Genomic DNA, 27,419 nt, shown 5'->3' with positions numbered 1-27,419 from the left:
TTATATTGGTTGCAGAGTCTTTAAAAGTGATGTTTTCCATCCTGCTGTTTTTCGGTAAGCATAAAAAAATATCTTTTCTTAATTACTACTAATAATCATCATCTTTATAATGTTGAGATATCAACCCATTGTGACCTAAACATTTTGATCTGGATCTTCAGGTTTCTGCCTGCTGCCCTGCTGCCTCTCTCATCAGTACCACTTTGTAAAGGAACCTAGAAGCTGGGCTGAGGCTCAGAGCTTCTGCAGACACACATATACAGACCTGGCCACTGTAAGCAACATGCAAAACGAGAGCAGGATTCTGGAGTCTGTCCGCGGCACCTATAAGAGCTCTGCTTGGATCGGACTGTATGATGACCCAAACAGCTCCTGGAAATGGTCTCTGGATGATGCTCAGGGCTTCAGACCAGGAGAAAAAGACTTCAGGAACTGGCTCACAACACAAGCAGGCGTGTTTAGGAAGGAGTCTGTTTGTGTGCTATCAGATGTTGGCATATGGTATCTTCAACCCTGTGAAACGCTGCTCTCATTTGTCTGCTTTGATGGTAAGAAAACGAAAAAATAAATAAATAAAATAAAAGAACCAAAGCAATGGTTCTGGAGCTTAATCAGTATATGATTTTAGGTGGTCGTGGGATTATGGTTTTAAGAATGAATTGTCTGTAATTAAGCTGTCATAACATTTTATATCCAGTAATATTGATAATAGTGATAGTATGCCAGTGTTTTCAAAATCCAGCAATTAGAAACATCGTAAAGCCATGTCCTGTAGTTTAAACATAGCTAAAAGGAAGATCTGTTGCTGCATAGGTTATTTTATGATGGATAATTAACATTAATAATATATTAATGTTAATATCAAACACCAGATGAGGTAACTTTATTCAGGTTTAGCAGATAGTTTCACAATATTTTTCTAAAACCGGTTAGCCACAGTATCCACAACCGGTTTGATAATTTGATAAAAAAGCCCTATTTAAGCGATTTTTAGGCGAGCTCTGTGCAGCTTGATTTGTGGCATGTTAGTGTGTCTTTGCTATCATAACCACAAGAAAAGTACACCTTGCACAGCTCAAAATGAGCAAAAGGCATTCACTTTTTAACTCTCTTAATGGATGTGTTTTGGGTGTGATGTGCAATAAACCATTCCATTTAAGAGGCAGGTGTGCTATGAATTTGGGGGATTGCTATTTTACCGGCTCAGCTACCGGAACGTGTCCAAGCAGAAGAGACTGAGCAGGAGCACAAGCAGCTAATTTACGGAAACAGCAATGCTTTTTTTTTTTTTTTTTTTGTATTCTGCAGTGGTGTACATGCGTTGAGCACACACAGCGTGTCTGTGCTACGAAGATAGCAATGAACGTCTGACTGTTGACATCTGTCTACGTTGTATTTAGTCAGTGGTGCACCTGTGCGCCTGTGTTTTACCTTAATATCCGTGTTTGTTAAACTGTAAAGATCTATGATTGTAAACTTTCAAAGGCTTGAAGATCATTGGATAGGATTTTTTATACAGAATAGCTCTTAATGAAACCAATATTCAGTTTATACCAATTTTACTCTCACTTTAACCGTCTCCACTATTAGGATTATATCTAGATAAGGTTAAACCACATGAAAAACTATGTGAAAGAAAGTATGAATGCACCCATTAGACATTTAAATCTGATACAAACCCAGTCTCTCAACTCAATTATAGCATCTCTCAACTCAATTATAGCATCTCTCCAACACTCCTCCCAGTACAACCAAAACTTTAGTAATAATTGCTGTGCACTTTTATTAATGTATTTATGAGTGATTAAGGTTAAGTATGGTTATATTGTGTGTTTGAGTGTTTAATATGTTAAGGAAGACTGCAGAAGAATCTAAAATAATCTAGAAAATGTAATGATCTTCTTTACATGCACATTATTACGGTTCTACCTGAAGTTTTCTTGTTTCATCAGGAAGAAAAAATGCCACCAACAATTTGGTTCTGATACACGACAGCAAAAACTGGACTGATGCCCAGCGCTACTGCAGGAAGCATCACACGGACCTGGCCAGCATCAGGAACCGCCAAGAGAACTGCAGGATTGCAGACATAGTGACGACTAATTTTGCCTGGATCGGGTTGTACAGGACTAGACTCTGGTCGGACCAGAGCAACTCGTCTTTTAGGTTCTGGAAATCAGAAGATCCGTACGTGAGCTTAGAGAGTTTGGGTCCATCCTGCACCTCTGTGTCTTTTGGAGACTCGGGAAGATGGAGTGAGGAGAACTGCAACATCACACTCCCCTTCATCTGCCACATAGGTGAGCTTTCAGTCCTTTTACAGCAGGGGTATAGATATACGTTAGATATACATCCTATATAAGTTCTACCTAGTAGTATTCTATATCACAGCTGGTAATCACTTTTTGTATATTTTCAATTCCTGTTTGAGGGTTTTTTATCCATTTTTCCTGAATAAAAGTGAAACAGATTAACTTATCTAGTGCTTATCTACTGTACATTACCACTCAAAAGTTTTGGATCACTTTTTAATTTTACTCTTTTCTCATAAAAACATATTTTTATGCAATTTATAAACATATTTATCCATTACATAATTGATTTAAGTGAATAAGATACTTTGTAAAGAAGGAAATTGTTCCCATTAAAGCTTTTTTTTTTATAGAAGCTAATTTCGCATATAGTCCTATTATCAAAATTTTTTTAGGCTTCAATCTCCTCTTCTACTAACAAGCATAAAAGGGAACATGACATACTAGGTTAGTTTAGAATCTAAGCTTGCTTACAGGCTCAAAATGGCCAGAAAGAAACAAATTTCTTTAGAAACCCGTCAGTCTACTGTTGTGTTAAGAAATAAAGGCTATTCAATGCTTTGCAGGAAAGAGCACAAACTAGCTCTAACTAGAACAGAAAAAGGAGTGGGAGGCCCCGATGCACAACTGTGCAAGAAAATATAAAAATGTTAGAGTGTACAATTTACACAAAACGGAACTCATTTGAAAGACATAACTTCAGGATGCTGGACTTTGTGTCAACGAATTCCAAATAAAAGCCATATATTACGCTGGCCCATAAAATGTAAAGACTGTGGTGAGTCAAATAGAAAAGACAATGGACAGACAGTGTAAGACTGGAAGAAGTTGTTTGTGGACAGATGAGTCAAGTTTGAAGTCTTTGGATCAAACAGAAGGAAAGACATTTGTGAGGTGCAGGAGCAATGAAAATATGCAACATCATGCTTGAGATGCTTAATGCAATCTGGAAAGCATGGTAAAGGTAGCGTGATGGTCTGAGGATGCTTTGGAGGTGGTGAAATCAGAGATTTAGATAGAGTGGAAGGGAGCTGGAAGAAGCAAGTCTACAACAAGATTTTGTGCCTGATTGGTGCCAATTTCATCCATATAAACACACCTCCAACATGTGTCAGCAACTTTAGGAAATAGGAATTCTGCCAGAAATCTGACTGAAATGGAATGGCCAGTACAGTCTCCCCATCTGAACCCTATTGACCTGTTGTGGGAGGAGCTTGACTGTATGGTAGGAAGGAAGACTGTGTAGGTCCAATCCATGTTGTGGGAGATTCTCCAGGAAGCATGGGGTGAAATAACCAAAATTATAGTGCACAGTCATAATTTCTATAAAAAATACTCTGGCAATGTCTGCATGTCCTGTTTTAATTGCTATTTTTTATGTGTTTTCAATGAAAATAAGAACATTTCAGAATGATCCCAAACTTTTATGTAGTAGTGCACATGATGGACATTGTGGACATGGTAGATAAAACTTAATTACTTTACAGATTTGGTTGCTGTCACAATAAAATTAACCAGTTCTTACTCTCAATTGTTTCCTTCAGGTCCTGCTGGTTCCCTTCGTCAATACTGCTTTGTAAACGAACCCAAACGCTGGGCTGAGGCTCAGAGCTACTGCAGATCTAACCACACTGACCTGGCCACTGTAGACAACATGAACGACATGAGGAAGCTGCTGGAGTCCGCCAAAGGCACTTACAGTGGCTCCGCATGGATCGGACTCTACGATGATCCAGGGCACAGTTGGAGATGGTCTCTGGATGACCCTCAGTTCTATAAAGAGGGAGAGAGAGAGTTCAGGAGATGGAATGGGCATCCTCTTAATGAATGTGGAATTGTCTGTGCACTGATGCTACTTAACACTCATCCACTTTATGAGGGGAAATGGATCGAGAAGTCCTGCGCTGAAGAACATCAGTTCATTTGCTACAAAGGTAAGAGAAATCCTAGAAAAGTCTGTTTCTGAGCTACACTGAAAAAAATTATATGTGAAATTTACTTAAATTTCATGTAAATTTAAGTAACTTTAACTCGGTTTCAAGACTTAAATGTTACATAGAGTAAATAAGTGAACTGAACTTCAGTCAATCCTTTCTTTTAGTAAACTTTACTTCATTTTTTTTTGCTAAATTATTTATTTCTTTTAGTAAACTTTACTTTATTTCTGCATACATTAATACCTTATTACAATTACTTAATTTATAAAATATTATTATATATAACTTTAGTTAAAACACACATTCAAATATTTACATAATCTCAAAGATTTATTTTGTCAACAGACCAAGTCTCACTTTCTCAACACATGGATGGCATGTAATACATTCTATCTACTATACTAGTATAAAGAATGTATTACATGCCATATGTTTACAAAATAAATCTTTGAGATATGTGGAGTTATATAATATTACACTGTCTCATGTGTTGAGACAGTGTAAAATGTGTTTTAACTAAAATATTTAAATTTCAGGAATGATAATATATTATGTATCATAAATCATTTGAGTAATATAAATTAAGTAATTGTAATTAGATAATATTGTATGCAGAAATTAAGTAAAGTTTACTAAAAGAAAGGATTGATTCAGAAAAAATAAATGAAGTAAAGTTTACTAAAAGAAAGGAGTGACTGAAGTTCAGTTCACTTATTTACTCTATGTAACATTTAAGTCTTGAAACCGAGTTAAAGTTACTTAAATTGATCAGAAATTAAATTTATAAAAAAAAAAGCAAGTGCAGAAAGTTGCCAAACTTTTTTAAAGTAAATTTTACGCATCATTTTTCAGTGTAAGCTGAACTTTTTCTCTTTAAAATTAGTCAAATTTTCCAATTGCAGAAAGCAATGACTCTACCAGGACTTACGTTCCGATAGCTGATCCGAAAAACTGGATGGATGCTCAGAAGTACTGCAGGGAGCACTATGTCGACCTGGCCAGCGTAAGGAACCAAGAGCAGAACCTTGAGATTTTCAGGAAGACATCTGAAATCACTGCAATACAATTTGTGGATGGGGTTTGGGGAGTTTGGATTGGACTGCACAGGACCAGAACTTGGTCAGATAACAGTAACTCATCCTTCACTTACTGGAAGCAGGGGGAGCCGGATGACGGTAAGAACTCTGTGAATGACTACCTGGATCAGCACTGTACTGCAGTGTCCTTCAGCCAATCTGGACAGTGGACAGACGAGAACTGTTTGACGGCTCTACCTTTCTTCTGCTACAGCTGTGAGTACAGATTCACATTTTAACTACAGTCGTTGTCAGATAAGTTTGCAAAAATAAATGTACCTGAAGGTAGTGTCAAATGGCAGTGCTACTTGGAAGGATGGGTGCACAGTCAGTGATGGTTTTGAGAGCCATGTCATCTGCCGGTGTTGGTCCACTGTGTTATATCAAGTCTAAAGTCAGTGCAGCTTCTACCAGAAGATTTTCCTCTGCTGACAACTTTTCTGGAGATGCAGATTTCATTTTCCAGCAGGACTTGGCACACTGCTCATACTGCCAAAAGTACAAATTGTTCTTATATATTGTTCTGATTTTCTTAGACACTGATTTTGGGGTTTTTATTGGCTGTAAGCCATAATTATCAACAATAAAAGAATTAAACACTTAAGATAGATCACTCTGTGCGTAATAAATCTACTGTATATAATATATGAGTTTCACATTTTAAACTGAACCGCTGAAATGAACTAACTTTTCAATGATATTCTAATTCTTTGGGATGCACAAGTATATCGTCACTGTCCTATGAAAATCACTTATCTCCAATTTTGTCGATTTTTAGTTTACTGCATAATTTGAACAGACAAACTGTCCTTTACACTGTGCCAAAATTTCTTGATAAACGGACCAATTTTGAAACTCTTCAAAATGACCTGAAATAAACTCTTTTTACATTGACTTCCATTAAAAGTTTACAAGTTTTTTTTTTTATCTCTCCTGTAAAGTTGCTGTTTTGGAGAGTGTTTTTCCTTGGACAGCGACGATATATGGTTTTGCAGGGATGGTAGCAGAAGCACACTGATACAATTTATTAAAATATTTTTCCCGCTATTTACTCGGGAACTCTTCTGCTTTCAATGTAAAATAAATCTTCTTAAGTACTGCTGATTCATAAATCACATCAAAGTGATTTGATTAGATTTTTAAAAACAATATAATTCTTGACATGAAAATATGTGTTTTTTAACTTTTAATAATCTATGATTTATTCCTGTCTTAGTGAATTCCACAGCTGAGCCTCTGCCTACCCCAGCTAATGTATCTAACTCAGCGGGTACTGCATGTGAGTGTCATACATATGCATGCTACAGACTATGCATGAACCGCCATTTACATTCATTATTTTTCTTGACTAGGACTTCTGTAAATATGATTTACATACATGTGATTTACATAAGCAACTCTGTTATGGATAGTTTGGGCAACTTTATGCAAAATCTGAATGTCTTCCCAGTTAAGGCTTCATGTATTTCTTGGTAATGTGCATTCAGATCAAACTGGAATACTGAGTAGTGCATATATTTTAATCTGTACGAGATAATGTGTTGACACCCAGATTCTGTACCATGACCTTTGGCATGCTAGTATATACAGTCATATTGTCTCATTCGGTTTTCACAGTGCACAGTGGTTTCAGGTTTGATTGGCCTGAGGAGAGGAGTCAGCAAATATAAAATGCAATTAAATTAATATTAGTGGTGTCAATTAAAATACTAGTATTTATTTGTAGGTTTGAGGGTAGATAAAGCCAACATGGCGCTCTGGAAAAAAAGAATAAATAAACTTTTTTTTTCTTTATTATGAACATCTCAGCTTGATTGTAGGGATTTCTGAATTAGAACTTAATTTGCTGGGTATAAAAGGCTGTTTTTACACCTGTAGTTTTTACGGTTTCTATGGTTCAGATCAGTTGATGAGTTCATTTATTTGGAGCGTTTCTCCCTCTGTTTAGTTTGTTTTCACACAGGCTTAAATCTTAAAGTACCAAGCAGTGGACGCTGCACATTACTGCATGTGTAAACAGCATTAAGCAGCAGACACAGTGTTTGTTCTTAGCAGTATTTTATAGGGCTAATATATAAGAATAAACCACACATTTTGGTGAGATTAGGTTTATACCTGTGTGAAACCAAACCAAACAGAGGGAGAAAATGCATTTTTATACACAGCAAATTAAGTTCTAATTCTGAGATGTTTACAATAAAGTAAAAAAAAAGTGTCCTCTTTCCAATTTATCATGCATTCTTTATTCCTGCACATCTTGTTGGCTTTATCTCCCCTCAAACATACACGTATATACTAGTATTTTAATTGACACAACTAATATAAATATAAAAGCATTTTACATTTCTTACATTATTATTTTTTTAATGACATTTAAAGATCCACTATTAATACTTGCATCTTAAGAAAAACAAGTGTGATTAATCGCAGTTAATCACAGATTATTGTTGTGATTAATCTGATTTTTTTTTTTATTGATTGACACCGCTAATTTATATACAACATAGAGTGACAACTGTAGTCTTCCACCCCTTTCTGCACTTGATTCAATGTATTTATTTATTTGTTTGTTTGTTTGTGCAGTGAATTCTACTGTTAATCCATCAACCACTTCACATATGAAAACTAAACCAACAGGTAAGCTTCAGAGACAATTAAAACATATAGTACAGTAATAATTGAGCGCTTCCATTGAATAAACATATATAATTCATTGTTTCCTTATTGTGTGCAACTAAAAGCTTTTTTTCTAGTTTTCAGCTTTAAATACTTTGATTTCTTGCTTTATATGATCATAGCCTTTTCCATGGGTTGTTTTGTTGATGGATGGGACAAGTGCTTTTAACTTGAATTTAGTCACTATTATACAAAGTCCACATTGAAAAATGTCAAAAATGAATGACAGATGGATTATTATAATGTATGGCATTCACACTTTAAAGTACAAATTTGCATATAATTATGTTCTTGTTTTTTATTCATATTTTGTGTATAGTGAATACCACAGTCACAATGTCCACAATGTCATATAGTGACTCTAAACCAACAGGTATGTTTTACTGTTTCTCATACAGGATATTAAACTGTCTATGCTTTATGAAGCACATTAGAAAATTCTAATTTCTATCATTCAGGGATGCCCAGTTCCACAGTGAATTACACAACTACGGCCTCACCCAAACCATCTACTGAACCCAACCCAGCAGGTACATCATAGTAAAGTGTATTATTTGTGTATGGTTTAATAGGTGGGGCAAAAAAAAATCTCTAAACGTCTTTAAACTTACATTTTAAAATTCAAATTTAAGATTTTGAATTTGATACAGAACTGCATGACTTGCATTATATTAAATTGTAAGCCCTGTATTGTGATACAAATTATATAGCCAAGTCCTTGCCAACACACACAGTCTTAGATGTCAATGAACAAATGACAAAGAAAATTAAAGAAGATATTTAGGTTGTTTCAATGCGTCTTGAGACAAACACAACGTTACAGTCTTTATATGCCATACACCAGGGATTGGCAATTAAGTTTGGCCGGAAGCCAAAGATATTTTCCAAGATATTTTTCCAAGTCACGCCGACCGCAACAGAGAGACAGGGGAGGAATGTAAACAAAAGCTCACGAGAGAAGCTTCCCCCCCCCCCCCCCCCCCAAATTTATGAAATGTATACTCTAGCTGAATCACTTTTAATTTCCTGTCATGCGTGTGTCCACCTGGTTGAGACAAGCTGCACGACAGGATGGACAGTTACAGAGAAAATTGGCATTTCATTAGAATGTGGTTAATTTGTTCATGGGGGTCTTGTCTAAAATTATTTTAAAATGATATAATAAAACATTTACAGAAATATGAGGGTGTACTCGCTTTGTGATATACTGTAGTAATTTTCTTGTGTTGTATTTATATTTTGTGTATAGTGAATACCACAGTCACGGTGTCAACGATATCATATAATGGATCAAAAACAACAGGTACGTTTTACAGTTAAAGCTCCTGTTTTACATGCAGGATATTAACATGCTTTATAAAAACATGTATCTTGTTCATTAAACATTATAAAATGCTATATTTTGTCATTCAGGGATGCCCAGTTTCACAGTGAATTACACAACTGTGCCCTTGCCAAAACTATCTACTGAACCCAACCCAGCAGGTACATCATAGTTAGGTTTATTATTTGTGTATGGTTTAATAGATAGGCAAAAATGTGGGATGTTTCTCTAAATCAAAACGAAATTAAAATTTTAAAGGAAACCACATGGTACACAGGTCACATAGATTTCTTTTAATTTTATTTTCTGAAAGACATTACAACTGCATTGGGATTTGATGAAAATACTGAGTATTGAGTTTTATGTTTGATTAGTTGCAGATTAGTTGTGTTTACTACTTCTTAAAGACCAAAGATGCCTAAATCTTTAAATAAAACTGAATCTGTACATGTTTACTACCATTTATGATTGTATTAGAGGTCATCAAATGTTATTAGATTGTTTGTTTGTGTTGGTTTATAGAACTTAAGATAGTTTATCTCTTTTCATGCATTGTTTTCTACAGCAAATTCCACAGTTCGGCCCTCATCCACCCCAGCTAATGTATCTAAACCAGCAGGTATGTGTTATATGTACAATATTTTGACCATTACTTTCTTGAATTATTTACATACATTTTGTGATCATGGCGTATTTATATAAAGTCTTTTATATGGAGTTTTTATGTATGCAGTATTAAGGTTTAGACCTCTAGCAACCCTATTGGATAGTTCTCTTGGAAATATTTCGTCATGAGTCAGGAAATCTACTCAGTTCGACTTACCTAACTATTCACTGTCATAGAAATTCTGCATCTTTTCTATTTACTGTATAAAATTAAATGGATGTAAGACCTGAAAGCTGTAATTTGTGTATATTTGTTGCACCCCACCCCAGCTAATGAGTCTAAATCATCGTCAAAGTCATCAGGAATACACAACACACCTAGAAAAAATCTGGCCTTTTTAAGAATTCATGTATGTATCTATATAATAATAGATAATTGTGGACATTACTGGTAATTGTCATGTCATGAAATATATGTATAATATATTGTTTTTTTTGTTTGCAAAGATTTTTCAAATTGAACCCTCACCCATCCTAGCTAATATATTTACACAAAAATATATTATTAATACATTATTCTACTATAGCTATTATTCAATCTATAGACATATAGAACATTTACTATTTGTACAACTACTGATTTTGTGTATAAATAGTGTCTTCCATTAATATTTCCCATGTACAGGTGCATCTAAAAAAAAGTTAATATTAAGTTACTTTATTTCTGTAATTCAGTTAAAAATGTAAAGCTCATATATTATATAGATGTATTACACAGAGAGTGATCTATTTTAAGCATTTATTTATTCTTTTATTGTTGATGATTATGGCTTACAGCCAATGAAAACCCAAAAATCAGAAAAGTTGAACATTATATACAGTAAGACCAATCGGTACTTTTGGAAGTGTGGGCAGTGTGCCAAATCCTGCTGGAAAAGGAAATCCACATCTCCATAAACATTGTCAGCAGAGAGAAGCATGAAGTACTGTAAGATTTTCATGAAAAACACTGCACTGAATAAAACACAGTGCATCAACACCAGCAGATGACATGTCTCTCCAAACCATCACTGACCATCAGTAAATTTTACATTTCATTTGGAAATCAAGGGAGCAGGGTCTGGAGGAAGAGTGGTGGAGAGACACACAGTCCAAGCTGCTTGAGGTCTAGTGTGCTATGATTTAATCTGTCTATGATCTGGATAAGAGCATCATCCAGGTCTTCTCCTCACAGCAGATCCTGAGACTCGGCCACTTCCTCCAGTCTTAAGCCGATCTAAAGATGTTGTCAGGAGAGCTGAGCATCACACGAGCTGTTGACTGTTAGGAACTGGTCTTCTGATGGTGATGTTGTGGGATTGGGTCTGTCAGAGGATTCTCAAATCTCCAGAGGTGTTTGAAGGTTTAGGAAACTCCTCAACATTCACCCTGGACTTATCTGCAGCTTCCCTAAAGGAAAGAGCTGCACCTTTTAGGTTAGACCTTAAAACCGTTGAGTTTCCCCAGCTGTTAGAAAAGTGATCCTGATGTGAAATACAGTCGTATTCCTGCTCTAGAGAGAGTGCAGAAACACAGTCTGTTCCTGCTCTGATTTAATACAGAAAGAGGGCTTAATTTACTTTCATTATTACAGAATTGTTATAATCTGTATATTGTTTACTAATGACTTGCTCCCTCAAAACAACTTAAAAATGTTAATATTAACATTTTTTCTCATTTATTTCAAATTAACTTAAATCTCAATAATAACAAGACAAATGTAAAAATGGAATCACAATTAATCACAACAGATTTCTGTCATTAATTGTGATTAATCACCCTTTTCCCTCTTCAAAAGACTTAAACTTTTAATAGTGTTTATTTCAATGATAATAAAAGAATATATTTGTTAGCATTTTGAGTGAAATTACTGTATATTTATAGTAGTTTATTGTATTCATTACAAAAATATTCTGTGATTAGTCATAATTAAAATTATGTGTGTGTGTGAGAAAGCGAGAGACACAAGATTAAGACAACACAAAAAGTATTGTAAGTAGTGTTGGTTTGTAGAACTATAGACTATACAAATAAATTATTATGCAATTCAATTTTTTTTTTCGCACAGACAATTTAACAGTTATACCATCACCCACTCCAGCTAATGAATCTAAACCAGCAGGTACAATTTTTCCATTTAAAGATTATTTTCTATAGATTTTTGCATGTTATATAGACAAAAACGTACCTATAGCTGCACTATACTGTAGAATATATAATACTATACTATATATTCTAATACTATACTATATATTCTAATACTATACTATATAATACTATACTATAGTATATATATATATATATATATATATATATATATATAATCTGTCTGATACATTATATATTCTTTTTTTTGCACAGTGAATTCCACAGTTGGACCCTTACCCACTCCAGCTACTGAATCTAAACCAGCAGGTACAATTTTTCATTATATTTTCAAATATGTTGTGTAAATTAGCTGGTAGTTTATATATTTTAATAATGGGTCAATCCACTATTTTCAGTTTTGATCCAATTCTGATACTCAACTGCCGATACTGATACAAATTCTGATACAAGAGCTTCTTTTATATTATATTATATTATATTATATTATATGTCTTTTTTGCACAGAAAATTTCACAGTTGGACCATCACCCACCCCAGCTAATAAATCTCAGCCAACAGGTACCATTTTTAAATTAAAGCATTATTTTCTATAGAATTTTCGCTTATAAATATATTTATTTTTGTTTTATACAGTAACAGAAATTGACATCATATTATTTAAACAATGTATCAATTTATGTATATATTTTATATAGAGATTTCCACAGTTAGACCCTCACCCACCCCAGCTAATGTATCTAAACCAACAGGTACAATTTTTTAATTGTAGCTTTATTTAAATCTGAGAAAGTATCCGGAAAGTAAATCTACAGTATTTAGAAGTGTGTGAATCTTTTTAAATGAAATCAGTAATCTGATCAGTTATCTGTTCACAGTAAACTTTAATTTATCTCAAGTATATTAAAATAAAATTGACATAAAAAAGTTTTTATGTCAATATTTGCACAGAGAATTCCACAATAGGACCATCACCCACCCCAGCTAATGTATCTCAACCAGCAGGTACAATTTTTTAATTGATGCATTATTTTCTGTAGACTCTTTAAAAAAAAAAAAAAAGTATATATATATATATATATATATATATATATATATATATATATATATATATATATATATATGTTTTATTCAGTAACAGAAATGTACATAATATTACTTAAACAATTTATCAGTTTATGTCTTTATTTTATAAAGAGAATTCTACAGTTAGACCGTCACCCACTACAGTTACTGAACCTAAACCAACAGGTAACATTTTTCAACTGGGGCTTCAATTAAATCTGGTAAATTATCTGTGTAATGTTTCTACAGTATTTAGAAGTATGTGGATCTTTAATCAAATAAATACACACTTATCTGAAAACTAAAATTAATTTATCTCAAATAAATTAAAATAATGTTTTTATGTCATTATTTGCACAGTGAATTCTACAATAGGACCATCACCCACCCCAGCTAATGAATCTAAACCAGCAGGTGTGTTTTAGAGTAACCAAGATAGATCTTGCTACAGCTATTTTTAAAGTATATGTATTTCTTTGTATATGTATTTGTGTTTGTTTATAGAACTGCACACTATATAATGAATTATCTGTATGATATAATTCATGTTAAACTAAACCATTAATGCCTGAGACCTCAGTAAAAGTTATCTGACAGGTCAAATCTTTATTTTTAAATATAAAATTCTTAAGAATTTAGAATAATGTTTTGTATTTAACTGTAGGCCTTTTGTAGATCTTTTGTAGATCATACATCTTTTTACATTATCTACTGACACTAACAGTGTTTATGTTCATTATTTAATTTAAAAGCATATTCATGTTTTTTTTTTTTTACACAGAGAATTCCACAGTTGGACCCTCGTCCACTCCAGCTAATGAATCTAAACCAGCAGGTACAATTTTCAATTATATCTTCAAATATGTTGTGTAAATTAGCTGTGTAGTTTATATATTTTAGTGATGGGTCAATCCACTATTTTCCAATTCCGATACCCAACTGCCGGTACAAGAGCTTCTTTTATATTATATTATATTATATTATATTTATTATATTATATTATATTATATTCATGTCTTTTTTGCACAGAGAATTCCACAGTTGGACCCTCACCCACCCCAGCTAATGTATCTCAACCAACAGGTACCATTTTTCAATTTAGGCATTATTTGACACTATTGACTCTTTGTTTATAAATATATATATTTTGTTTTATACAGTAACAGAAATGTACATCATATTACTTAAACAATTTATCAATTTATGCCTTTATTTTATACAGAGAATTCTACAGTTAGACCGTCACCCACTACAGTTACAGAACCCAAACCAACAGGTAACATTTTTCAACTGGGGCTTCAGTTATATGTGGGAAATTATCAGTGTGGTGTATGTACAGAATTTAGAAGTGTGTGGATCTTTACATGAAATCAGTAATCAAATAACTACACACTTATCTGTTCACAGTAAAAAATAATTGATCTCAAATATATTAAAATATTGTATTTATGTTGTTATTTGCACAGAGAATTCCACAATTGGACCATCGCTCACCCCAGCTAATGAATCTAAATCAGCAGGTACCATTTTTCAATTGTATCTGCATATAAATCATGTAAATGGCCTGTGTAGTGTTTATATTTAGAGTATGTTATAATGAATTTGGAGATCAGCTCAACTTCTACTTACTCTTCTACTTAACTATTCACAGTAACAGATATTTGGATGTAAAATCTATTAAAAATATATATTTTTTGTTCTTTTTTTTGCACAGAGAATTCCACAGTTCCCACCCCAGCTAATGAATCTAAACCAGCAGGTACTATTTTTCAGTTTAAGCATTATTATTAATAGATTTTTGCTTATCGCAGAAAAAAAAAAATCATTAAAGAATGTTATATCTGTAACAGTTATCTAACTCTATACAATGAAATACTGTATATGAAATATCTGTGTAATATAATATGTTATTTTTTGCACAGAGAATTCCACAGCTGGATCCTCACTCAGCCCAGCTAATGAATCTAAACCATCAGGTACTATTTTTGTAACTGTAGCTTTAGATAAATATCAGAAATTAAACATGTAATCTATATATTGAAGTGTGTGTGTGTGTGTGTGTGTGTGTATGTGTATGTACATGGATTATAATGAGAGTTTTTCACTCAGTAATCCAACAACTACTCACTTATCTATTCACAGTAAAATATACAGTATTTATCTCAAAGGTATTTATTTATCTTTATATGTCTTTATTTACACAGATAATTCCACAGTTGGACCCTCACCCACCCCAATTACTGAATCTAAACCAACAGGTACCAGTTTTCAGTTAAAGCTTCAGACTTATCTCTTATGAATTAGCTGTGTAGTGTTTATACTTATACCATTTTTTTCTCCAAACATTTTTTGGATCATTGTTCTACTGTAAGGAATCTTGCTAAAATGTTGAAAAGTATGATATGTAATGTTTTGTGCCTTTTGGAAATAAGTTACTTATACACACTTATTTGACAGAATGACAGAAATGTACATAAGATAATTTAAAAAAAAATGTATGCCTTTATTTTGCACAGAGAATTCCACAGTTAGACCATCACCCACCCCAGCTACTGTATCTAAACCAGCAGGTACCATTTTTTAACTGTAACTTCCATTATATTTGGAAAATGATCTGTCTCTGAATCTGTATCTGTATCCAATAACTACACACGTATCTGTTCACAGTAAAATAAATATAAAACTATGTCTTTATGTCATTATTTACACAGAAAATTCCACAATTGGACCATCACTCATCCCCGCTAATGTATCTAAACCAGCAGGTATTGTTTTTTAACTTAAGCTTCAGATATAAACTTTAATCAGTTTATCTTCCACCTACTTAACTATTCACAATAACAGGAATTTATGTCAAATGTATTAAAATAATGTATTTGTGTTTTATTTATACAGATAATTCCACAGTTGGACCCTCATCCATCCCAACTAATGAGTCTAAACCAACAGGTACCATTTTTCAGTTATAGCTTTAGAGTTATCTCTTATAAATTAGCTGTGTAGTGTTTATATTTAGACCATTTTATTCTCCAAACATTTTTTGGATCATTGTAGTTTTATGACAGTTCTACTGTTAGGAATCTTGCTAAAATGTTGAAAAGTATGATATTTAATGTTTTGTGCCTTTTGGAGATCATCTTCTACTTACGTATTTGTGAGTAATTTATATTAGATTATTTAAAAATTATATATTAATTCATGGCTTTATTTTGCTCAGAGAATTCCACAGTTAGACCATCACCCACCCCAGCTAATGAATCTAAACCAGCAGGTACCATTTTTCTACTGTAGCTTATAAATATAAATTGGAAAGTATGTTTTAACTTTATTTAGTTAATCTTTCACATACTCAACTATTCACAGTAACAGAAATGTATGTCAAATGCATTAAAATAATATATTTCTTTGTGTTTTTTTCATACAGAGAATTGGAACACAATTGGACCCTCATCCATCCCAGCTAATGAGTCTACAACAGTAGGTATGTGTTAGAGATGCACAGCATCATATATCATACATAGTACCCATGATTTTATGAGTGTAACATATCTTAAAGTATATATGGGAAGTTATCTTTGCAGTGTATCTTTTTAGACCTTTTATTCTCCAAGCATTTTTTAGCCATTGTGGTTCTATTGTAATAAAACTGATACAGGAATACTGCTAAAAATGTGAAAAGAATGTATTATCTTTAATTAAGTTAAATCAAATTAATTTAAACAATTCATCTCTTTATGTCTTTTTTTTGTTTTGCAAAGCACACAATTCCACAATTGGACCATCACCCACCTCAGCTAATGCCTCTAAACTAACAGGTGTGTTTTAGAGGGACCAAGATAGATCTTGCAATACTTATTGTTAAAGTATATGCATTTGTATTTATACATATTTGAGTTGTTTTGTTGAACTGTAGACAATATAATGAATTATCTGTATGATATAATTCATGCCAAAAAAAAACGTATTAATACTTGTGGTCTAAGTGAAAGTTATCTGACAAATCTGACAGTCAAATCTCTATTTTCTACATTTCTAAACAGAAAATGTTTAATATTTAAAGAATTATTTAAAAACATAATTATATTTTTCTATACAGAGAATTCCACATATGGACCTTCACCCACCCCAGCTAATGAATCTAAACCAGCAGGTACCATTTTTCAACTGAATCTTCAAATATGTATTGTAAATTAGCTGTGTAGTTTATATATTTTAACGATGGGCCAGTCAACAATTTTTTTTTCTGTTTCGATCTGATTCCAACACACAACTTTTGATACTGATACAAATTCCAATACAAAAGCTTGTTTTTCTCATAATTGTAATAAATAATTTTACTTTTACCTTTAACTACTAATCCTAATATATATATATGTATGTCAAGTATTTAATTTAAAAGCACTATTATATTCTTCTCCACAGAGAATTCCACATCTGGACCCTCACTCCCCCCAGCTAATGTATCTAAGCCAGCAGGTGTGTTTTAGAGGGACCAAGATAGATCTTGCTAAAGTATATGCATCTATATGTATAGTTTGTGTGTTAGTTTATAGAAACATGAAATAAAGACTATACAATGAAATATCTGTATGATACATTATTATGATCATTATTATAATATACATTATTTCTTTTGCACAGAGAATTTCACAATTGGACCTTTACCCACTCCAGCTAATGAATCTAAAGCAGCAGGTACCATTTTTCAATTATAGCTTCAAATATAGCTTGGAAATTAGTGGTTTAATGTATATATTTAGATATTTTTCCTCCAAACACTTTCTGGTAATTATCTTTTCATAAAATTTATGTTGTAAAAAAAATTGATAGGGGGATCCTGCTAAAACATTGAAAATAATGTTTTATCTTTAATTCGATGGATTTTGGAAAACAGTTAATCTCCAACTCATCTGTTCACAGTCAAATTAATTTATCTGAGATATATTAAAATTATGTATTTGTGTCGTTATTTGCACAGTGAATTCCACAGTAGGACAATCACCCACCCCAGCTAATGAACCTAAAGCAGCAGGTGTGTTAGAGGGAGCAAGCTAGATCTTGCTACAGTTATTGTTTAATTATATGCATTTGTATTTATTCATAGTTGTGATTTGTGTACAGTAAAGTTAGCTAAAATGTCGGATTTCTAAAAATAATAAATTAACTAACCTTTCTTAAAAATTTAAAGAATGTTTTATATTTAAATATGAGCTTTTTGGAGATTAATTTATAATTTTACCTTTAACTACTGATAGTAACAGATATTTACGTCAAATATTTAATTTAAAAGCATAATTATATTTTTCTACACAGAGAATTCCACAGTTGGACCCTCAATCACCCCAGCTAATGAATTTAAACCAGGTGCGAGTTATTGGGACAAAGATAGATCTTATGAAAATATAATCATCATTATGTATAGTTTGTGTGTTAGTTTATAGAACTGTAGACTATGGAATGCATATCTCCATGATAAAATTCACAGTTTTTTTTTTGCACAGAGAATTCCACAGTTAGACCATCAACCACTCCAGCTAATGAATCTAAACCAGCAGGTACCATTTTTTTTTGGTTTTGCTATTTATAGGTATATGTTTGAGTAGAACATTGTTGTTTTATTCTATAAACTTTGGACAACATTTCTACCATAACAAAAAAGATGTAGAAGTTCAGAAATTAATATTTGGTGAAATAACCTTGGTTTTTAATCACAGTTGTCATACATCTTGGCATGTTCTCCTCCACCAGTCTTACACACTGCTTTTGGATAACTTTATGCTACTCACTCCTGGTGCAAAAATTCAAGCAGTTCAGTTTGGTTTGATGCCTGTGATCATCCATCTTCCTCTGGATTATATTCCAGAGGTTTTCAATTTGGTAAAATCAAAGAAACTCATCATTTTTAATTGGTCTCTTATTTTTTCCAGATGTGTATATCAGATATTAACTTTAAAATGTATCTATTTAGAAATGTGTGTTTATATACAGGATTACAAGAGTGTCTTTCACTCAGTAATCCAATAATTACTTACTTATATTTTTACAGTAAAATACATTTATCTCAAAGGTATTTTTAACTATTTATCTTCTTATGTATTTTTTTTGCACAGAAAATTCCACAGTTGCCCCCTCACCCACCCCAGCTAATGAATCTAAACCAGGTGTGTTTTATTGGGACACAGATAGATCTTGTTAAATGATATGCATCTATATGTACCGTTTTTTTTTGTGATCGTTTATAGGACTGTAAATTAAAGACTATGTGATGAAATATCTGTATGATACAATATACTGTCTTTTTTTTGCACAGAGAATTCAACAGTTAGACCATCAACCACTCCAGCTAATGAATCTAAACCAGCAGGTATGTGTAAGAGGCAGACAGTATAATGAGCTCAGTGGATGTAACAAAGTCTTTGTAACATACTTAAACATATAGAAATTTAGGGCCCTATTTTACTAGTTATCTATAGGTGAGCCACCAACCATGCACCATGCAGCTTGATTTATGGCATGTCAGTGTCAGGCTCCAATACAGAAATCAAAATCTAAAACACTGAAAAAAAAATCATCTTTAGTTGAATGAATTTTAGAGATCAGTCCATCTTCTTTCAATGTATCTATTCACAGTCACAGAAACATATTCGAATTATTTAAACAGTTTTTTATTTTTTATGTCTCTATTTTCACAGGGAATTCCACAGTTGAACCTTCACCCACCCCAGTTACTGAATCTAAACCAGCAGGTACCATTTTTCAGTTATAGCTTCAGATACATCTTGGACATTATCTGTTTAATGAATATATTTAGAATATTTTTATAAATAAATCTAATAGGGGGGTTCTGCTAAAACATTGAAAATAATAAACATCTTGGAGAAGTTCATCTTCTACTTATCTGTCCACAGTAAAATGTAAAATTAATTCATCTTAAATATATTAAAATGATGTCGTTGTATTTATGAAATATGTTGTATTTGCACAGAGAATTCCACAATAGGACCCTCACCCACCCCAGCTAATGAATCTAAACCAGCAGGTGTGTTTTAGAGGGACCAAGAAAGATCTTGCTAAAGTTTTATATATTTTACATATCAGAATTATGTAAACATTTTCTTTTATTTTTTATGTCTTTAATTTCACAGAGAATTTCACAGTTAAACCTTCACCCACCCCAGTTACTGAATCTAAACCAGCAGGTACCATTTTCCAATTGTAGCTTGAGATATACTAATAATTATTGTGTATCTTTGTTGTGTATTTTTTATACATTTTTGGTCACTGGACTCTTGCTAAAATGTTGAAAATAATGTTTTATCTTTAAATGTTTGCCGTTTAGAGATCAGTTAATCTTCTACTCACTTATTTGTTCATTGTAATAGAAATTTACATCAGATTTATCTAAATAATTGATCAATTTATGTCTTTATTTACACAGAAAATTCCACAGTTGTTCCCTCTCCCACCCCAGCTAATGAATCTAAACCAGCAGGTACCATTTTTCAAATGTAGCTTCAGATATAAATTTGGAAAGAATGTTTTAACTTTAATCAGTTTATCTTCAACCTACTCAACTATTCACAATAACAGGGATTTATGTCAAATGTATTAAAATAAGGATTTGTTTCTGTCTTATTAATACAGAGAATTCCACAGTTGGAGCCTCATCCATCCCAGCTAATGAGTCTACAACAGTAGGTATGTATTAGAGATGCACAACATAATTGAAGCTGTTGTGACCATGATTGTATGAGTTTGACATATCTTAAAATATATATGGGAAATTCATGCTTTGTTCAACTGTACCTTGAAATATATCTTAAAATGTCATAAAGATTGTTTCAATTAGTCCATTTTGTCAAATTTATCTTATTTTTAACAATTAATTTACTTTTTTGCTCAGAGAATTCCAGAGTTGGACCCTCAGCCACCCCAGCTAATGATTCTAATTCAGTAGGTATGTGTTACAGATACACAGCATCATGTGTTAGAGATACACACTGTAACACAAACATTTTTTCATTTGCTCCTTAGTCTGAAATACTGTATATGAAATATCCATATTATATCCTTATATATCCTTTTTTTTGCACAGAGAATTCCACAGCTGATCCCTTACCCATCCCAGCTAATAACTCTAATCCATCAGGTACCATTGTTCAACTGTAGCTTGAAATATATATATTTTTCCAAACATTCTGTTGGTCATTGGGGTTCCATCAAAGTTTTAAAATGTCATAAAGATTGTTTCAATTAGTCCATTTTGTCAAATTTATCTTATTTTTAACAATAAATATATTTTTTGCACAGATAATTCCACAGTTGGACCCTCAGCCACCCCAGCTAATAATTCTAATTTAATAGGTATGTGTTAGAGATACACAGAATCATGTGTTAGAGAGACAAACTGTAACATACATATTTTTTCATTTGCTCCCTAGTATGAAATACCGTGTATGAAATATCTGTATTATGTATTTCTTTTTTTGCACAGAGAATTACACAGTTGATCCTTTACCCATCCCAGTCAATCATTCTCAACCATCAGGTACTATTGTTCAACTGTAGCTTGAAATATATCTTGGAATATATCTTTCTCCAAACATTCTTTTGGTTGTCGTGGTTCTGTTAAAGTTTTAAAATGTCATAAAGATTGTTTCAGTTAAGTCTATTTTGTCAGATTTATCTTATTTTTAACAATAAATATATATTTTTTGCACAGAGAATTCCACAGTTGATCCTTTACGCATCCCAGCTAATTATTCTCAACCATCAGGTACCATTGTTCAACTGTAGCTTGAAATATATCTTGGAATATATCTTTCTCCAAACATTATTTTGATCATTGGGGTTTTACCAAAGTTTTAAAATGTCATAAAGATTATTTCAATTTGTCCATTTTGTCAAATTTATCTTATTTTTAACAATAAATATATTTTTTGCACAGAGAATTCCACAGTTGGACCCTCAGCCACCCCAGCTAATAATTCTAATTTAATAGGTATGTGTTAGAGATACACAGAATCATGTGTTAGAGAGACAAACTGTAACATACATATTTTTTCATTTGCTCCCTAGTATGAAATACCGTGTATGAAATATCTGTATTATGTATTTCTTTTTTTGCACAGAGAATTACACAGTTGATCCTTTACCCATCCCAGTCAATCATTCTCAACCATCAGGTACTATTGTTCAACTGTAGCTTGAAATATATCTTGGAATATATCTTTCTCCAAACATTCTTTTGGTTGTCGTGGTTCTGTTAAAGTTTTAAAATGTCATAAAGATTGTTTCAGTTAAGTCTATTTTGTCAGATTTATCTTATTTTTAACAACAAATATATATTTTTTGCACAGAGAATTCCACAATTGGACTCTCAGCCACCCCAGCTAATGCTTCTAATTCAATAGGTATGTGTTAAAGATACACACTGTAACCTATAACAATTTTTCATGAAATACTGTATATGAAATATCTGTATTATGTATGTATTTTTTTTTTTTTTGCACAGAGAATTCCACAGCTGGACCCTTGCCCACCCCAGCTGATGAACTTAAACCAGCAGGTGTGTGTTATGAACACATATATACACAACATAAATCATAAATACATTATTGTAACCATAAGTTTTAAATAGTTATATTAGTTCATATTGTAAGGGACGCCTTACACGCCATGTCGTGGTTCTCCAGCCACTAGAGGGAGGCCCTGTTTTCCTCCCATGTCTCCGCCTTAGTGTTTTCACTTTTGTTTATTTGTAACTCCACCCCCTTGTTACCTGTCCCATGTGTTTCCTGTTTCCTGTCTACTTCTGTGTATATATAGCCCCTTTGTTTCTGTGTTCCCTTGTTGGTTCTTGTTGTTGGTTATTCTTTGTTTCCTGTCTCAGTTTACTCCTTGTTTTTATGTTGTTTTGGTTTATTTTATTTTATTTCTGGTTTATTGTTTGCTTTCTGTTTATTTTTATTATTAAATAATTGCCTCTGCGTCTGCTCTCCTTGTCTCCCTGCTTTGTACACCCTGACAGAGCGAATACTTTTGGCAATATAGTGTTTTTTGTGACACATATTGTTCCCATTTGAAAATTAGAAAAGAAGAAATCATTAATCAATAGATGTTTTTATACACAGTTTATCCAACTGTTGAATCCTCATCCACTCCAGATTCCTCAACTAAACCAGCAGGTATGTGCTGTGAACTTTGTGCTGTAAAGTATTATTTATTTATTTATTTATTTATTTATTTATTTTTTATTAAAGTGTAAATTGTAATTTATGTATTACTTTGCATTATTGGATTTTCATAGCCAAAGAGGACGCAGACTCAGGCCTGATTGGACTTAGAGCAAAAGTGACTATGAAAGGAGAATTATCTGAGTCTGAAATTGAGAAGTTGGTATTATTAAAGGTGAGTGGCTTCTCAGGTAGAAGTTTATAATATTCTATATGCAATTACAAAACTACTCTATCATTATTAATCATTGTGTTCACCAGCTTGAAATGATTTTTTAAGCCATTATTTAAATTACTGATAAATAGCTCACTGCATACATTGCAAAGATTAAGTTATTAGATCTTAATTATTTCACTCTAATGCCTTAGTAAGTCACAGCAATAATATAATTATCAGATTCTCATGCCATATTATTATATTATATTATATTATATTATAATTATATTATAATATAATTATAATTATATATTATATATATAATTATATATATAATTATAATTATAATATAATTATTATTATAATTATATATTATAATTATAATATTATATTATATTATATATTATATTATTATTATATTATTATATTATATTATATTATTATATTATTATATTCTCATGCCACATTCACACAACTTGATAATATGAGACAAGTTTTCCCACAACTTTTCTCAAATTGTTTTGTTTTTGTCCCTTTTGTAAGTCGTGGGCATGACTTAATAAATCCGTACTAAAAATGATCAAAAGTCAATTATCTCATTCTCATGCTTTACTAAATCTTGGCCACAATTCTCATTCCTGCGGCACAATAAGTCATAGCCACAACTTGTATAAAATTATCTATTTTTTTGTGCTTGTTCACAAGTTAATTATCTATAACTTGATCATCTCATTTTCATGTCTAATAAGGTCATTGAACCTTGATTCTCATTCCCAAGCCTTGAATAAACTATGGCCACTTCATCTCATTTATCTCATTCTTCTCATAACTGAAACTCATTCCCACACCTTTATAACATTATGCTAAGGCCACTACTTGTCTCAAATTATCCTGTTTTTGTCCCTTTTGTAAGTTGTGGGCATGACTTAATCATCTCAATTAAATCTTTGGTTATGGTCACAAGTTATCTCATTCTTATGCCTTACTAAATCTTACTTATCTCATTCGCATGCCATGTTGAGCCATAGCCACAATTTGTCTCAAATGATCTATTGAATAAACTATAGCCATGATTTCATATCATTTATCTCATTTTTATACTTTACTAAGTCATGGCCACAACTTGTTTATTTCATTCCCATTCCTTGTTAAGCTGAGGCCATTACTGAATATTTTATGGCCACAACTTTCTCATTTATCTCATTCTTATGCTTTAATAAGTCATGGCCAAAATGTATTTATCTTATTCTTTATTGTTTTAATTACTTATACTTCACAGCTGAATCAACTAATTCCCATGCCTTATTATGGTAAAGCCACAACTAATTCATTCTATCTCAAACTATCTCATTTTTGTGCCTCTGTAACTTGTAATGGGATTGAGGGCATGACTTAAATTATCTTAAATTATCTCGCACACGTGGGCACACGTAAATGATCTCATCCTTATGCCCTATTAAGCCATTGTCACCAAGCAAATATATACTTTTCATAGCTTAGTAAGTTTTGGCTACATAGAACATTACTTACATTCAGTGGCGGACTTTGGCAATTTGGGGGCTCAAGGCGAATTTAGCTAGGGGGCCCATCAATATTAATATGCGAGAAATAGGGTTGTGCCGATGGAGGATATCATCGTCCATCCTCATTTATGACCCAACATCGCGATGGATGGTTACCATTGCGATGCAACACCCACTGTTTTTTTTTTTTTCCAGAAACATGCACTGACCTTCTTTAGGTCTCCTTCACCTAAAACTTTAGCAGGGATTGTACAGAAAAAGATCAAATATAACTTAAATGAATTAGAGTCAGGGATGAAAATTAAAATACCCTACTGCTACAAATATGCCTAATTAGCATATTATTCTATTATTTATTATTATTCTATTATTATTATACTATTATTATTTATATCTAGGTTACAGCTTGTCTTCGTCTTCGTTTTTCTACATGTCTGTATTCATTTTAAACATTTCATGTCATTCATGCTGGTTGTGCCAGGAAACTTGCTCATTGTCAGCCAGTGTTGGGCACGGTACTTTGAAAATAAATTATGTAAATTCTATTATTATTAGAAAAATAACAAACGAAAATAAACCCAAAATGTTAACAAAAATATAATCTAACGAATTTCAAAACATAGAAACGAAAAACGTTAAAATGGTATTAATATAATATAATATAACAACTGGATCAAACAGTTTAGCGTCAGTCATAAGGAACGCGTGCGTCAGTCAAAAGGAAAGCGCACGCGGCATTGCGATAAAAAAAAAAAAGTTTTAATAAATAAGGTCCTATCAAGTGAATTAAAATATATGGTATTAAAAGGTATTAAATTCACATGTTTATTGATGTTTAATCAAGAGAAATCAGGCAAAATGAGCCGCGCTGCGCCGCGCTGCGCTCTCTCTCTCCCCCTCCCTCCCGCAGCACGGAGCTACATTCAGCGCGAGACTAAAAATAATATAACAACTAAAATTAAGATGGGTGAGGACCTGTAAAGTAAACAAATATTGTCAAATATAAAGTACAGGTTGAGGGTTTGGGGAGCTGGTTCAATTATTTGAAACTGAAACTAACTGAAACTTATATTATTCTGTGCACTATTAGATAGCTTTTGATTGTGTTTTAAATGAGTTTTTATTTTATATTAATTACTTTTTATTAATTTTAAATATTTTTAGTATTTTATTGATAAAAAAAAACTAATCAGTTTTGGAAGAGAATCTTAGAATTTTAGTTTAGCCTCTTCCTTCTTTTTTTCTTTTTGTAGCAAGTGGTGCTTCATGGCTTCACTCAAAACCCACTTGTACACTTAATTTCACCTTAATTCCGCTCGTTCGTGGTTCACGGCATGGCCACATGGCATGGATGGAATATTCCATTTTAACACAAAAGAGAGGGGGTGTGGACTGAACTGTATTTCTTTGTAATTTATTGTGTTGTCTTTGTTTCCATTTTAAACATACAAGAATCACAATTTCTGAACGCACTATCTGTGAATTACTGTCCAAAGGGCCCCAATTACCAGCTGTAGGCCTATGGAAAGTTTGCAGCTAGTCAGTGGGCTGCAGTGGGAGGGGCCCAAGGCAGTTGCCTAGCAATGCCTCTATGCAAAGACCGCCTCTGCTTACATTCTCCTGCCTTTTGAGTTAACTGGAATTGAATATTAATATTCTCATCAAAGTTTAAGAATAACACTGATAATTTCTTTTTATGCTTTCTTTTAAGCTTGAGGAGGAAATCCTTGGACTTGGCTTTCCTCACAACTTCAGAGTGCGCGTGAGGATCACTCGTAAGATTACCCCGTGATTGATTTTCGATTTTTGGATTTGTTGAAATCGCCATAAATGAGGTGGAAACCTGTTTTGTTGGAAGCAGATTGTTCTTGAAAACTGATTGCAGCTTCTCCTCAGCCTACTGTTTATAGAGCTGCCTACTGGGAGACTGACTGCTTTGCCAGTCTCAACAATCATCAAATAGAGTCTTATAGGAACACTAAAGGGCTTTTCAGCTTAACTTGTATCTGCAGCATCTGTAGTGTATGATTACTTATGACTGACATACTTTTTTGACAGAAAGGCTTTGTTTGATCACAACATACTGTAGAAACTGTTTGAAAATCAGAATTAAAATAAGCCGGGCTTATTTTACTGTGCAATTTGGGTGTTGGAAAGTCTGGCAGATATGTGAATGATTACTGGTGTGAACTAGTTGGACACTACAGGCCCTATTTTAGTGATCTATAGGCGAGCCGTCAACCACGCACTTGGTTTAAGGCTTGTCAGTGTGTCTTTGCTATCTTAACGACAGGAAAAGTACACCTTGTGAGGCTTTAAACAAACAAAAGACATGTAATAATTCTCTTTATTAATAGATGCGC

At 32.7% G+C, this 27,419-nt stretch overlaps 1 protein-coding gene across 6 annotated transcripts; it reads left to right on the top strand.

The window, feature by feature from the left end:
• LOC103044023 (mucin-2-like) lies at positions 1-27,419 on the top strand. Of its 6 annotated transcripts, none has more exons than XM_049467358.1 (57): positions 1-54; positions 162-548; positions 1,953-2,300; positions 3,857-4,246; positions 5,152-5,541; positions 6,542-6,604; positions 7,909-7,962; positions 8,321-8,374; positions 8,460-8,531; positions 9,251-9,304; positions 9,415-9,486; positions 9,891-9,944; positions 12,039-12,092; positions 12,332-12,385; positions 12,584-12,637; positions 12,775-12,828; positions 13,028-13,081; positions 13,274-13,327; positions 13,502-13,555; positions 13,923-13,976; positions 14,171-14,224; positions 14,364-14,417; positions 14,608-14,661; positions 14,856-14,900; positions 15,064-15,117; positions 15,346-15,399; positions 15,658-15,711; positions 15,853-15,906; positions 16,037-16,090; positions 16,359-16,412; positions 16,566-16,622; positions 16,900-16,956; positions 17,238-17,291; positions 17,564-17,617; positions 17,783-17,815; positions 18,120-18,173; positions 18,455-18,505; positions 18,643-18,696; positions 19,252-19,302; positions 19,452-19,505; positions 19,834-19,887; positions 20,127-20,180; positions 20,287-20,340; positions 20,580-20,633; positions 20,786-20,839; positions 21,045-21,098; positions 21,237-21,290; positions 21,452-21,505; positions 21,636-21,689; positions 21,864-21,917; positions 22,089-22,142; positions 22,273-22,326; positions 22,501-22,554; positions 22,656-22,709; positions 23,275-23,328; positions 23,451-23,551; positions 26,768-27,419. In XM_049467358.1, exons 1-57 carry the CDS (start codon positions 30-32, stop codon positions 26,846-26,848), a joined length of 4,437 nt encoding a protein of 1,478 aa, XP_049323315.1. In that variant the 5' UTR covers positions 1-29; the 3' UTR covers positions 26,849-27,419. The 6 variants fall into 6 exon arrangements, with proteins under 6 accessions (XP_049323315.1, XP_049323314.1, XP_049323316.1 ...); XM_049467357.1 differs by having other exon boundaries at positions 17,783-17,836; XM_049467359.1 differs by lacking the exons at positions 17,564-17,617; positions 17,783-17,815; positions 18,120-18,173; ... (4 more) ...; positions 19,834-19,887; positions 20,127-20,180.

The sequence above is a fragment of the Astyanax mexicanus genome, chromosome 18 (genome assembly GCF_023375975.1).
Source record: "Astyanax mexicanus isolate ESR-SI-001 chromosome 18, AstMex3_surface, whole genome shotgun sequence".
NCBI classification, from domain to species: domain Eukaryota; kingdom Metazoa; phylum Chordata; class Actinopteri; order Characiformes; family Acestrorhamphidae; genus Astyanax; species Astyanax mexicanus.
The sequence above is the reverse complement of the archived record's forward strand: the minus strand, read 5'-3'. Positions and strand labels throughout refer to the sequence as shown.